At 43.3% G+C, this 15,239-nt stretch overlaps 1 protein-coding gene across 1 annotated transcript in view; it reads left to right on the top strand.

Annotated features, from left to right (window-relative positions):
* LOC311049457 (E3 ubiquitin-protein ligase RNF182) overlaps positions 1-11,525 on the top strand; it is a gene marked incomplete at both ends in the record, with an annotated part of 15,512 nt that extends 3,987 nt beyond the window's left edge. Inside the window, 7 exons of the mRNA XM_084063032.1 lie at positions 3,761-3,873; positions 5,331-5,404; positions 5,836-5,992; positions 7,827-7,894; positions 8,552-8,663; positions 10,397-10,626; positions 11,340-11,525. Coding sequence (XP_083919158.1) covers positions 3,761-3,873; positions 5,331-5,404; positions 5,836-5,992; positions 7,827-7,894; positions 8,552-8,663; positions 10,397-10,626; positions 11,340-11,525 — 940 coding nt within the window. The remainder of the gene's footprint in view (positions 1-3,760; positions 3,874-5,330; positions 5,405-5,835; positions 5,993-7,826; positions 7,895-8,551; positions 8,664-10,396; positions 10,627-11,339) is intronic.
* Between the last annotated feature and the right edge of the window lie 3,714 nt (positions 11,526-15,239).

Raw genomic sequence — 15,239 nt, 5'->3', positions numbered from 1 at the left:
GTCGTTAAAGACTTAAACCCTCAAGGCTTAGTAAACTAAACTGGAGTTGTCTCTGTACTTGGACCACTTTTTCCCCCTGTGGTTAATATAATAATACAAAAACTGTACATATATACAGTGAGTGACACTGAATTTCAGGTAGTTGGCAACAGTTTTAACACAGATCTTTGCTTCTGGAGGTCCCTGGCACAAAACATATTTGAGATGGGAGTCCGCCAAATACATATCAATTTTGGGGTCCTTGACTTAAAAAAAAGTCTGATAACCACTGACTTATAGCACAGCTGTCAGGGACATTGTCACATGATGGGCTGGGACAACAGAAAGCAGTTCAGAGCGGAATAGCGTTTTGGATTTCATGTAAACAATGTTTCTTACTGTAAGCAAATGGAGAATGTATTGATGCCTGCAATGTTCCAACCATTATTCTGACTGCAGATTCAAGTACACAGTTGTTCCTATAGATTAACTTTTTATTTTCAAATATGCTTTGTATGGTCCTGTGCAATTTTCAATCTGATGGCGGTTATTTGCAGAATAAATTATTTTCCCTCTTCTTCTTTGCTTCTCAAACTTTTTATTTCAAGGAACCCCATAACTCTAAGAGTGTACAAATGGAACCAAATGCACCCGTAAGGTTACGAGTCCATTTGGTTCCATTTGTACACTCTCAGATTTACAGACCTGTATAGGGTGCATTTGGAACACCATCAAGGGACCCTGAGGGTCCCTCGACCCCACTTTGAGAACCAATGCTCTAGTGCAGGGGTTTTCAATGGGTGGTCCGTGGACCACTTGTGGTCCCTGACGGTATTGCATGTGGTCCCTGACCATGTTGCAATATGTTTTTTTCTTCTTGTTCCATGGAACAGTGCATATTATCGACCTGGTGACCTATGATGACATGTCAATGTTGTCAGTTTCTGGGAAGTTGGAGGTCAAGAAATTCCACAGAAAAGGGAGTTAGAATCTCAAGAAGGGGAAGTGTACCGGATTGCCTGATGGAGTCATCATTATTAGGAAATGTGGCCATATAATTGCATGTGTCTGTGTAGTCCATGGACCACTGGTTGAGAAACAGTGGGATATATCATGGAATGCATGCATACAGTAGCAAGTGTTAGCAAAGCACTAATCTTAGCTCACCCAACACAACAGTGGTCCCCAGGTTGATTCTTAATCAGGGTGGTGGTCCCTGGTTCACAATCAGTTGAAAACCCCTGCTCTAGTGCAGAGGTTTTCAACTGGTGGTCCGTGGACCAATGGTGGTCTGTGAAGGTATTTCATGTGGTCCCTGATCACATGCGCCATTCAGTCTCCCATAAGCTGCAGAGGAACCCTTATTCAAACCTTTTCATGTTAACCCCCAAATTGATACTGTATGTATTTGCCTGCAGACCTCTATCGCAATGTCCCTGGTTTTGTTTCTGTTCATCATTTGAATTTGTTTTATTTTGGAGAAACTTAGTAACTTGTGATTTGTGTGATATGAGGACAGTGGAATAGGCTCTATGCACAGCAGCCATATTGGAAAGAAATTGGGCCTCTTCTTTACTTCCTTCACAGGTGATACCAATTATACTAATAAAGGCTCTGTTCCATTCTGGACAAACAGAGTCAGGTGCTACTCTGCTTCACCAGTGGGTCTCAAAATGTGGCCCAGGCCTCATGGTTCCTTGGGGGGGGGGGTTCAAAATGGCACCTGACAGTTGAGTTGTGTAATTCTGCGAGTGTACAAATGGAACCAAATGGACCCGTAAGGATCCATTTGGTTCCATTTGTACACTTTCATTTAGTTATGGGGGTCCTTGAAATGAAAAAAGTTTGAGAACCACTGTGCTACACTCAATGGAACAGAGCCTTAATTAGTATCATTGGTAACACCTGTGAAGGAAGTAAGGAAAGGCCCAATTTCTTTCCATTATGGCTGCTGTGCATAGAGCCTATTAAAAACATTATCAGTGCATGGTCATTGCAGGAGGCTTGTGTTTCAATAACACCACAAAAGTATGTCAAGCTTTACTAAGAGGATCAGCTCATTGTCCACAGACTCTTTCAAGAGACATGTATGAAACACAGTCCCTTGTGAGGTTCTGGATGTGTTTTCAGAAAGCAAAAGCTAAATGTAATTTACCTTTTGTAACAATGTATCTCGGTGAGAGTGGTATTGCCACAGTGAAGAATATTAGTATTATATAACAGTATTATGTACAGGGCAAGGTTGGAGCCAGAAACTGACATGAGACTCTATCCCTGACCACCACACAGACAGACATGGACCACCTATAATCATGCCATGGACCATTAGTGGTCCATGGACCACTACTTGAGAACCACTGCACTAAATAACCTGGTGGCCTAAGATGACAAGTCATTGAAGTCAGTTACTGAAGTCTGAGCTCTGAGGTCAAGAAATGCCACAGAAAAGGCAGTTAGAATCTCAAGAATGGAAAGTGTCATCATTGGAAATGTGGCAATTTAATAGCATGTGTTTGAGGAATAGATCAGTGGTTGGTTCTCAGCCTTTTTTGAGCTCTGGACCACTAGCATGTTTCAAGCAATCTTCAAGGACCACCCCAACCCACCTCTAACTAATCTTAGCCCACGTATCCCACAACAGTGGTCGCCAGGTTCATTCTTAGTCAGGGTGATGGTCCCTGGTTCAAAATCAGTTGAAACCCCTGCTCCAGTACAGTGCTTCTAAAACTTTTTCATGTCAAGGACTCCCATGTATTTGGCCGCAGACCCCCATCTGACAACATTTTGTGCCACAACATTTGTGTTGTTAAAATGCTTCAAAGATATTCAAAATTATTCACATTATTTCAAGATTGTTTTGAAAATAGCCAATGTATTATAGGGTTTAAAATGGTTAAATTGATTGTGATTAAATTGATGCTATGTATTAACTTATTTTGCTGGGGACCTTTTGGAACCTCCTCAAGGACCCCTGGGGGTCCCCGGAACCCACTTTGAGAAGCATTGAACACTTGTCCACAGCTTGGACCGAGGAAAGCTGAGACAGTGTGGGTGAGACAGACAACAGGACAGTGTAGGAGAAACAGACAGCAGGACATTGTAGGAGAGATAGACAGTAGGACAGTGTAGGAGAGATAGACAGTAGGACAGTGTACAAGACAGCAGGACATTGTAGGAGAGATAGACAGTAGGTCAGTGTAGGAGAGACAGTGTATGAGAGACAGACAGTAGGACAGCTGAGAGAGAGACAGTGTAGGAGAGATAGACAGTAGGACAGTGTACAAGACAGCAGGACATTGTAGGAGAGATAGACAGTAGGTCAGTGTAGGAGAGACAGTGTATGAGAGACAGACAGTAGGACAGCTGAGAGAGAGACAGTGTAGGAGAGACAGACAGACAGTAGGACATTGTAGGAGAGACAGACAGTAGGACACCTGAGAGGGAGACAGTGTAGGAGAGAAATAAGAGGAGAGACAGACAGTAGGAGAGAAAGCTGAGAGGGAGACAGAAGCAGACAGTAGGACAGCTGGGAGGGAGACAGTGTAGGAGAGACAGACAGTAGGACAACTGAGAGGGAGACAGTGTAGGAGAGACAGACAGTAGGACAGCTGAGAGGGAGACAGTGTAGGAGAGACAGACAAGTAGGACAACTGAGAGACAGACAGTGTAGGAGAGACAGACAGTAGGACAGCTGGGAGGGAGACAGTGTAGGAGAGACAGACAAGTAGGACAACTGAGAGACAGACAGTGTATCTGATTGTGTTGTGTTGTGTGTTGACAGGAACCTGCTCAGATCCCCAGTGGACCACAGAACCCTGGAGAACATCCACAGTCATCTGTTCTGCAGTTCTCCGCAGTGGAACAGAGAACCTGTAGAACATCTGTGGAGCTTCTGTAGTTATATGGTGCCCTTAGAAGATCTGCAGCTCTCCTGGAATCTCAAACAACTTGGGGCTGTTCTAAGGACCTTCCATTACAGTCATTACATCACCCAGTGAGAGAGAGAGAGAAAGAGAGAGAGAGAGAGAGAGAGAGAGAGAGAGATGTAGTAGATAGATAGAAGGAGGGATAGAAGGATAGATGGGCAGATGGCAGGATGGCATAATGGAGGGATGACATCCTAGTGGAGCGATGACATCACAGCTGGAGGCCTATGGGAGAGCAGGGATGGAAACTAAACAAGACGATTGGATGTAAAAAAAACAAAAACAAAAAAAAACATCAACTTCCTCCTAAACAGGAAACAGCATTTCCCTTAGAAACTGCTTTTCATGGGATGTAACAGTGATATCTGCTGGAGAGACTATCGTTCCATTTGTGAACTGCATTACGCTGTGCAACTGTCCTCTGTGTCGTATTGTGTAGAATGTGTTGTTGTAACTCGTGCTGAACGCAGAGAGAGGACTGCCAAATGTAACTTGAAGTGTTTTTTAATCAGGGCTTCAGAAACATATCAAACATCCTTAATAAGTCAATGTGAACGAACCGCCGTGCTGTGTAGCGTTTATTATTGTTATTAATACTCTTTATGTGCCATAACAATAACAATAAGAGCTTGTCTGTGAAACTGACCATACGTGTTCATAATCAGGGATATATTGTATCTGTTTTGAAACTAGTTAGACGTTTAATTGGAGTCGTTTAAATCGATACTCGGCCCGACAGCGTTGTTCTGGAAGACTTTCACAGGCATCACTTCCTGATTGAAGTTAGCTCCACCCATCCCGTTTCCTTTTTGGAGTCGAGACGCATCTAGAAGAGGCAGCGCCACCAACGCCTAGCCTGTGGTATGACACCTTCACAATACAAACTTACCAACTATCTGGCTAATACTAATACTGGTTGCCACTCCTTGGGGTGTTTTTTTGTGACTGTATATTTGCATATATGTGAAATTTGTCCTCTGCACTTGACCCCTCCTATAACTACATAGGTGAGCAGTGAGCAGCCATTAGTAAGGCACTCTGGGAGGGGTTAGGGGTTAGTGTCTTGCTCAGGAACACTTTGTCACATTGCTGGGGCCTGGAATCAAACCTGGGACCTTTTGGCTTCCCAGGCCGGCTCTCTAACCATTCAGCTATGGACGCCCACCTGATCATGTTTATTTATGGCATATGTCTTATGCTGAATGTCACTCCTGACAATTACTAAAAACATGTTTTTTAGGGAGTCCCTTTGGCCACTGTACACGCCAATCAATATTCATGACAAGTCCCTCCGCCTTCTTTTTGTACAGGAAACACTTAGCACTAGCCATTTCATGGGGCCTTTAAGCAAAAAATCTTCAAGCTCGCTGAGAAAACTTGCGAATTGCTCCTTTAACTGCACATGTCCTCTTCCCTTTATCCTAGGTTGGAGTAGAGCCCAGCCAATCAGGATGAGCCATCTGAAAGAGGCAGAGCCAGGCCGGGACATGGAGGGAAAGGTACAGAGTGATTAACGATTCATTATAAACAGCTGTACATTTATTAGACAAATTATCAATTATTACGATGTGTAATAAAACATGTTCACTACATGGATTGCAAACGACATTTAGGGTATTGATACATGTTTATATAAAAAACATTTATATTGTTCAAGTTGGAGTCGTGTTCTTATTGGCTGGTGTATTGTTGTAGGTGGAGTCAATGACCTTATTGGCTGGTGTATTGTTGTAGGTGGAGTCAGTGTTCTTATTGGCTGGTGCATTGTTGTAGGTGGAGTCAGTGTTCTTATTGGCTGGTGTATTGTTGTAGGTGGATTCAGTGTTCTTATTGGCTGGTGTATTGTTGTACGTGGAGTCAGTGTTCTTATTGGCTGGTGTATTGTTGTAGGTGGAGTCAGTATTCTTATTGGCTGTTGCATGTCTTACAGGTGGGGTCGTGGGGCCATCAGTCAGGGGTCTACACCATAGAGGAGATGGAGTGTAAGATCTGCTACAACCGCTACGATACACGACACAGAAAACCCAAACTGTTGTCCTGCCTGCACCGAGTGTGTGCCAAGTGTCTGAAGAAGATGGTGGACATGGGTGAGAATATACACACACTGTACATATGCACTGTACTCTGTAATGAACGTACATACACATTACACACTGTACTCTGTAATTAATATACATACACATTACACACTGTACGCTGTAATTAATATACATACACATTACACACTGTACGCTGTAATGAACAATATATACACACTGTACTCTGTACTGAACGGTTGACAGACACATTATAACTATTTTCTTTTTAATAAAATCGCTTGTTAACTCAACAAGAATGAACTAGAAATACAAAAAACTGAATAGGCTACAGACAGACAGACAGACAGACAGACCATGAGCCACGCAGTGCTTGGCGACAGTAGCAGGAAACACAACCCTGTAACAGGATGAAACCTCCAGGAGATACAGACTCTGGGCGAGCGACCATCTGCCTAGAGAGAGAAAGAGAGAGAGAGAGAGGGAGAGATGCTGGAACAATAATCTGAAGAACTCAGAATAAAAGATGTATAGATGCCAAATCAGGTCATATTTATTTATATATTATAAATTATATTTCAAATCAATCACATTTGAAAACAACTGCAGCGCTCGGGTGGCACAGTGGTAAAGTACCTGCCCACCACCGCGGAAGATGTGGGTTGGAATCCACCGTGGTGCATCCAGCTTTGACGAGCGTCTACACAAACACAATTGGCGGGGAGGGTCAGGGCCGCATTAACCGTGGAACTTAGTGGAACTTGTGTTACACGGCCCGCAGCCTGCAGGGCCCTGTGAGAATTGTGTATTTAATTTTTGTGTATTTTAAGAAAAAATGTTGATTGGTCAATTATAACCGAATTAGACCCGAATTAGACCGAATTAGACCCGAAAAAGTTTGCAGCACGCGCAGGTTGTGCGCGCGTGTATGTGCGTGAAATTACGCCACTGGGGGGGCCTTTGATTTTGTGGTGTTCCACGGCCCTGAGGGGTCTTAATGCGGCCCGGGGGAGGGTGATATTTGCCACTGCACGTACTCCGGAGTCTCCTACGGGCTGGAGGTGGAGCCTGTCAGCAGAGACTGAGAGTGTTGGGCGGGAGGAGTAGGAAGAAGGCTCTACGTCTACGTCTTCCCGGTGGGGGCTCCTCCATAGATATTAGAAACCTAGATACCTCATTGGCCTCTGCAGTTCGTTGGAGCAACTCGTATCGCGGCCGCCATTTTCGCGTAGGCAAACGGACACTCAAAGTGACTACTGGCCAATCACAGTAATGTATTCCGATTTGCGTCATGTGTGGACAAAATCTGTAGGAGTAATAGCAAAAATCAGCCCCCTGGTGGTGCTATAACAGGCCAATGTGAAGTTTTACGGCAATCGGAAGCTGCGTTCACGACTTGAGCAATTTTGTTCAAAACAGTCCACTCCTGCAAACTTTGGAAGCCAACCCTCGGCTTCCAAAAAAAAAAATCGGACAGATTTGATCACACGGCTAAATACTGTGTACCGATTTGCGTGAAAAAATCTGTAGGAGTAATATAACTTTTTTGTGTGCAAAAATCGGCCTCCTGGTGGCACTATAGCAGGCTAATGTGTACAATTTGGGGCTGCTCTGGCATTCAGGGAGTGCGTTTGCACAGTTTCACGTCGATCGGTCAAACGGTGCCGGGGATGTCCACAGACAGACGGACACATGGACGGACGGAGGGACAGACATACAGGGGTCATAATAACATAGCCTCGACCTCGACCTTCGGCCTGGCGCACACAATTAAGGATAATATAAATCGATACATTGTTTTAACTCTCTGTTCCTATTGGTTGAAACTAACTATGCCTTTACTGGCTAGTACATTATTCGTCTCTGTCTTCCTATTGGCTGTCAGGTGAATCATCGCCATCGGTGATCAGCTGTCCATTCTGTCGCCACAAGACACAAATACCTGATGAGGAGGTAACACACGCACGGCACGCACTCGCACGCACACACACACACAACCGCACTCGCGCGCGCACACACACACAACCACACGCACGCACACACACACACGCATGCACGCACACACACACACACACACACACACACACACACACACACACACACACACACACACACACACACACACACACTTTTAAAATAAAGATTACATTTACAATCACATTTGATCAGGTTAATCAGTAAGTGACATTTATTTGTATAAAATAAGTGTTAAATAGTTCTATATTGTGATAGTAATCATTACTAGTAATAAGTGTTTGTTCAGTAACGGGAGTCTCCATGTCTCTCCAACGCTCTAATAAACGGACAATATATTTTCAGGTCAGGATACCAATTTTATCCAATCAGAATAGAGAGCTCACACAGGATACAGGATAAACAAGTGCACCTGAAAATGTGTTTTCTGTTTATTGAAGAGCTGGAGAGACAGCGAGACTCCTGTTACTGAACTACAGTAGTTCCATGGTAACTATGGTATGGTGGTGTGTGTGTGTGTGTGTGTGTGTGTGTGTGTGTGTGTGTGTGTGTGTGTGTGTGTGTGTGTGTGTGTGTGTGTGTGTGTGTGTGTGTGTGTGTGTGTGTGTGTGTGTGTGTGTGTGTGTGTGTGTGTAGGTGTGGCTGATGGAGGATGATGGTCAGATCCTGGCTGTTCTGTCCTGCCAGCAAGACCACAGAGCACCACCTACTGGAGACGAGGTGGTGCTGTCTCCTACCAGCCTGGCAGGTCAGTCTGTCTGTCTGTCTGTCTGTCTGTCTGTCTGTCTGTCTGTCTGTCTGCCTGCCTGCCTGCCTGCCTGCCTGCCTGCCTGCCTGCCTGCCTGCCTGCCTGCCTTTGGAGGGATAAGGTATTTGGAGGATGCATAAGACAGTTGGAGGCTGCATAAGGCAGGTGGAGGCTGCATAAGGCAGGTGGAGGCTGCATAAGGCAGTTGGAGGCTGCATAAGGCAGTTGGAAGATGTATACGGTATCTGGAGGGAAGCTGTATAATGCAGTTGGAGGCTGTATAAGGCTACATAAGGCAGTTGAAGAATGCATAAGGCAGTTGAAGAATGCATAAGCTAGTTAGAGGCTGCATAAGGCAGGTGGTTGCATAAGGCAGTTAGGGGCTGTATAAGGCAGTTGGGGGCTGTATAAGGCAGGTGGTTGCATAAGGCAGTTGGGGGCTGTATAAGGCAGGTGGTTGCATAAGGTAGTTGGAGGCTGTATAAGGCAGGTGGTTGCATAAGGCAGTTGGAGGCTGTATAAGGCAGGTGGTTGCATAAGGCAGTTGGAGGCTGCATAAGGCAGGTGGAGGCTGCATAAGGCAGTTGGGGGCTGTATAAGGCAGGTGGTTGCATAAGGCAGTTGGAGGCTGTATAAGGCAGGTGAAGGCTGTATAAGGCAGGTGAAGGCTGTATAAGGCAGGTGAAGGCTGTATAAGGCAGGTGGAGGTTGCATACGGCAGGTGGAGGCTGTATAAAGCAGTTGTCCCAAATACCTACTTACCCAGCAGGCTTTGCACACTGCAAGAGTGCAAGCAATGATGCTCAACATTTTTAATTTCAAGTATCCCTAGTTTGAGTTTATGCATTAAACCTTACCACATGAGCCCCATTTGATAGAATGTTCTCATCATGGGACATCAATCTGCGCTTCAGAAGAGTACAAATGGAAGGGTCCATTAAAGGGCCATTCTCACGAGCACCATAACTATAAACATGTTGTTTTAAACATGGTTCTAAGTCAAATGGATGGCATACAGTTATAGTCGTTATAGTTGTTAAGCGCAATACATACTCGGAAAAGCTTCCCGAAACTATAGTTCGGCAAGTCAGGATATCTCAAGGTGCAAGGTCCCCCCCCCACCCCCAAAGCTCGGAATGACATCAATTTGTAGTCATATATCGCTTCACTTTACGGAAGGAGGTCTTCAGAGTATGTTCTGCGCTTTACTGTTGGTAAAGTCATGTGTAGTTTGTAATGTTGTCACTGTATTGTTATTGTAGGTAAAGTCATGTGTAGGTGCCGAAAATAGGCTATATGCACAGCATTGGAAAGAAATTGGGCCTCTTCCTTACTTCCTTCACGGGTGTTACCAATGATACTAATGAAGGCTCTGTTCCATTTAGTGTAGCACAGTGGTTCTCAAACATTTTAATTTCAAGGAACACCATAACATTTTGGTTCCATTTGTAGACTCTCAGAGTTACACACCCATAAGGTGCCATTTGGAACCCCCTCAATGAACCATAAGGGTCCCTAGACCACACTTTGAGACCCACTGGTGTAGCAGAGTGTTTCCAGTGGGCCAACATGCACAATATCAGCACCCTGACTCTGTTTGACCAGAATGGAACAGAGCCTTCATTAGTTACATTTTGGTAACACCTGTGAAGGAAGTAAGGAAGAGGACCAATTTCTGTCCAATATGGCTGCATCGAGCCTATGTGTAATGTGTAACTGTGTTCTTACTGAAGGTACAGAAGGAGGTGAAAGCAGCAGTGCGGGGGCCTCTGTGGGGTCCTCAGACTGCCTGGTCATCACCATCATGGAACTGCCCGCCTCCTCTCCGTCCTCGGACTCACTGAGCATGCTCAACATGGTGCGCGTGTACCGCCCCCACATGGAGGCCACGCCCACCTGCAACCTGACCAACCACAAGTGTCAGCGCGGTGTCCCGCGCTGCCTGCTGGGGGCGCTCTGCCTGGTCAGTACTACTGCTTTCCATCATCATTGTTAGGCTCTATGCACGGCAGCCATATTATCACTTCCTTCACAGGTGTTACCAATGATACTAATGAAGGCTCTGTTCCATTTAGTGTAGCACAGTGGTTTCCACGACCCCCATAACTCTGAGAGTTTACAAATGGTTCCATTTGTACACTCTCAGAGTTACACACCTGTAAGGGGCCATTTGGAAGCCCTTGAGGGTCCATTCTGGTCAAACAGAGTCAGGGTGATGATATTGTTGTATGTTGGCTCACTGGAAACACTTTGTTACATCAGTGGGTCTAAAGTTGGGGTCCAGGGACCCTCATGGGCTTCCAAATGGCCCCTTACGGGTGTGTAACTCTGAGAGTGTACAAATGGAACCAAATGGACCCGTAAGGGTCAAGTTATGGGGGTCATGGAAACCACTGTGCTACACTAAATGGAACAGAGCCTTCATTAGTATCATTAGTAACACCTGTGAAGGAAGTGATAATATGGCTGCTGTGCATAGAGCCAACCAACTGCAGTCGTCTGATTTTTTTATTAAGATAGAATGAAAGACATTAACCCTGCAACACTTTTTTCTTACTGTAGGCAAAGATCTAATACATAAATGTAATTTTTTTGGTATGTATATTTGCTGGTATATTTCAGTATAACTATTCATTTACAGTAGCCTATGTATATATTTATTTGACTTTTTTCCAGGTATATTTCAGTTCCCTGCCGCTGGGCATCTACCTGCTGATGATCCAGAGGATGTGGATGGGTGTGGTTATGGTCAGCCTGGTTCCCTCCACCCTGCTGCTCTGTGTTCTCTATGGCTTCTGTCAGTGTGTGTGTAGCGAGATACTGGACCTGTTGCACGCACACAGACTGTTCCATTTAGTGTAGCACAGTGGTTTCCACGACCCCCATAACTCTGAGAGGGTACAAATGGAACCGAACCTGACCTGACCTGACACGCACACACACACACACACACACACACACACACACACACACACACACACACACACACACACACACACACACACACACACACACACACACACACACACACACAGTACTTGGTGGAAAAAGTACTCAAAATGTTTTACTTAAGTAAAAGTATCAATACTGCAATATAGAAATACTTTGTTACAAGTAAAAGTCCGGAATTCAAAATGTACTTGAGTAAAAGTACAAAAGTATTGGCATCAAAATGTACTTAAAGTACCATCTACAACTTTAAGCCACAAGTCACAATGCGTCGCATCGCGACGCATTGTGACTTGTAGTGGAGTAAATGTACAATATTTGGATCCGAGATGTAGTGGAGTAGAAGTATTGGAAATACTCAAGTAAAGTACAAATACCTCAAAATTCTAAATGTACTTAGTAACTTTCCACCACTGACACACACACACACACGCACACGCACACGCACACGCACACGCACTCGCACACGCACACGCACACGCACACACACACACACACACACACACACACACACACACACACACACACACACACACTAGCGCTGTCACGATTACAAACTTAAGTTGACGATTGTCACACACAAATAATTGCGATTAACGACTTAATTGTGTTTTTGTCATTGAACATTGGAACATATGAATACAACTTTTAATTTCTGCTTGGTTTTATGCTTCATAATCACAGATTGCACAGGGCAGATATGACAAATGACTTAAATATACAAATAAATTACTGACACATTTAATAACATTATACTTTCAATAAACTGTAAAAATAGCGGAAATAGCTGATTCGTGATGTGTTGTAAGCTTGTAGATCTGCTATTTACGCAATTTTTGGGGAAATCGTTTGAAAATGTATGAACATTTTTCAACATGGAAACGATTTGAGATTTTGCTAAAATAATTGCGATTATCTCAAACAATTGTGATTAAGTGATTATGTAATAATTGTGACAGAACACACACACACACAGACACACACACACACACACACACACACACACACACACACACACACACACACACACACACACACACACACACACACACACACACACACACACACACACACACACACACACCTCAATAGACATTATTTATAGCGAGACCTGTAAACCCCCCGCCTCTCCTCACAATACCAGCATTAGTCAGACCTAGCTCTGTGTGATGACATCATGATGACGTCATAGTGACATCATGTCATTCTCTGTGATGTCACCCAGACAGTTGAACTATATAGCAAAGTTAGTTTCTTAACTAAACGTGTTCAGAATGATCATAATAATAACATTTAACAATGTAACATTTTATTATAAGTGAAGTCACACGCTGTCACATAGCTCAGCGGCGTTTATTATTATGATTATGAATATGAATAATAACCATTATTATGAATATGAATAATACATATATATATATTGTTATTTTTATGATTATGAATAATAATTCATATTATTTTTATTTTTATGAATAATAATAAACATATTGTTGTGATTATGACTAATAGTAATAATAAACATAATGGTTATTTTATGACTATGAATAAATAATAAACATATTGTGTGTCAATATGAATATTTTTGAACTGAATATTTTTGCAAAGATGGTTAATTTATGAAGAGCTGCCATCCCAATTGGAGCCTCTAGAGGCAAAATGGTACACAAATCCTTTAATGGTCTCCTAGGCCTAAGTGAACGTCCCATGTTTACTGGTGCTAGATTGCAAGGGTGTGTTGCTGGGACACAGAGAAAGGTCGGTAATAAAGTTGACTTTCTCCTGATTTGTCTCTCTGAAAAAAGCCATTTTAGTATGAACATCTTTAGTTCAGTGACCATGGAGCTAAAGAATGGTTCAGAAGCTGTGTTCACGTTCACTCTCCCATTGGAATGAATACTCCAACCTGCTTCCGCTCTTCTAAAAGGTCGGCGACCTACGCCAGATACGGGGAGTAAACCGGAGGCGGAGATGGCAGGTCTTTCTTTTTTTTGTCTTGGGTAGTAGTTACCAAATGAACTCTTATTATATATGGGTCTGTAACTCTTGAGAATGTGCAAATGGAACCAGATGGGTCCATTTGTACATTCTAGGATTTGAATTAGCAATGAGGATGTTAGAGTGTAGATTGGGGTCCCAGAGATTAAACAAAAATAAAAAAAAATATATATAATAAAGTTTAAAATGGGGTCCATGGTCTAATGCAGTGGTTCCCAAACTGGGGGTCAAGACCCCCAGGGGGTCCACAATTATATTTTGGGGGGTCCCCAGATGATTAGCTTAATGTGCAACATTGTTTTCTCACTCAACAGTAAACAAACCAACATACAGTATAAGTGTTTACAGGGTATCTGTACATTTTTAGCGGCGCTAGCCGCTCTATACCTGACTTTGTCCGTGTGCGTCAACGTTCTGATTGGTCAGGTGCGTCAACAAAGTGATTGGTCAAGCTTCACGTGACACATGGCTATAAACACATTATAAACACATATCGATGACAAAATGTATCAAAGGCGCCGCTACCTTCACACAAGGTGTGATTTTTAATTTACAATTTAATGACTTTTAAGACCTTTTTAATACCAAAATTGTCATATATTACCAAACATTGTGTAACTAGCCAATCTACAAGCTCACAACGCCTCGGCGTGGGCTATTTTTGTGAGCTTGTGGCTATTTCCACAATATTTATCTGTGGAACAGAGTCAAACGAAATTTTATGCCAAGTGCTTGTCAGGGTGGGGGGTCCCCAGTTCAATATGATTATTTTGGGAGGGTCCTCAGTTCAAATATGATTATTTTGGGGGGTCCCCAGTTCAAATATGATTATTTTGGGGGGTCCGCAGTTCAAATATGATTATTTTGGGGGGGGGGGGGGGGGGGGGGGGTCGCAGCCTGAAAAGTTTGGTAATGTTTGGTCTAATGCATATCAAATCGGGGGTCCTAGAAATTAAATCGTTGGAGAACCAGCCAGTTTGGTTGAAAGTATCAGTTACATTTTTTAATTATATTAAAGAACATTCAAGGAAAAATAATTCACCATCACCTCATGCTTGTTCCAGAAAATCAAGACAACAGTAAAACAAAACATTCCATTGTGGTGAGAACAGTAGCACACATTCTGGTAGACCACCGTTTCTCAACGACCAGGGGTCCTAATGGACCCGTACGGGTCTGTTGAGTGTACAAAAGGACCCTAATACTCCCAGAGTTAAATTGACAGAATGGCGTAGATTGGGATTCCTCCCCAAAAAAGAAAGTTCCTTTTGTGCTCTAAGTGCTACCGACACTTATGGGATATTTCACTTTCAAACATGTTTGGGGTCATTTTAACGTCTACTGGCTTTGGTGTTTCACCCCAGACAGTTTTTAAGTTGCTTGATTCAGTATTTAGATATTTGATATTCATATTTTATACATAGATTTTTGATAGCACTAATGAAAGCATACAGTAAATTGTATAGCAGACATTAAGTCCACATACAGTACGATAAAACCAGTTCCAGAAACCGTTCCAAATGTGATAGTAATGATTCTGGTTCCTCAATGTTGGATCCGGTTCCCCCGGTTCCAGATCCCAAACCTAAATTTACCCCTCTCCAAGTACAACACATTCTGTTGAGAGAGACA

The sequence above is a fragment of the Gymnoscopelus microlampas genome, assembly GCF_963454915.1.
Source record: "Gymnoscopelus microlampas genome assembly, chromosome: 7".
Taxonomy (NCBI): Eukaryota; Metazoa; Chordata; class Actinopteri; order Myctophiformes; family Myctophidae; genus Gymnoscopelus; species Gymnoscopelus microlampas.
The sequence above is the reverse complement of the archived record's forward strand: the minus strand, read 5'-3'. Positions and strand labels throughout refer to the sequence as shown.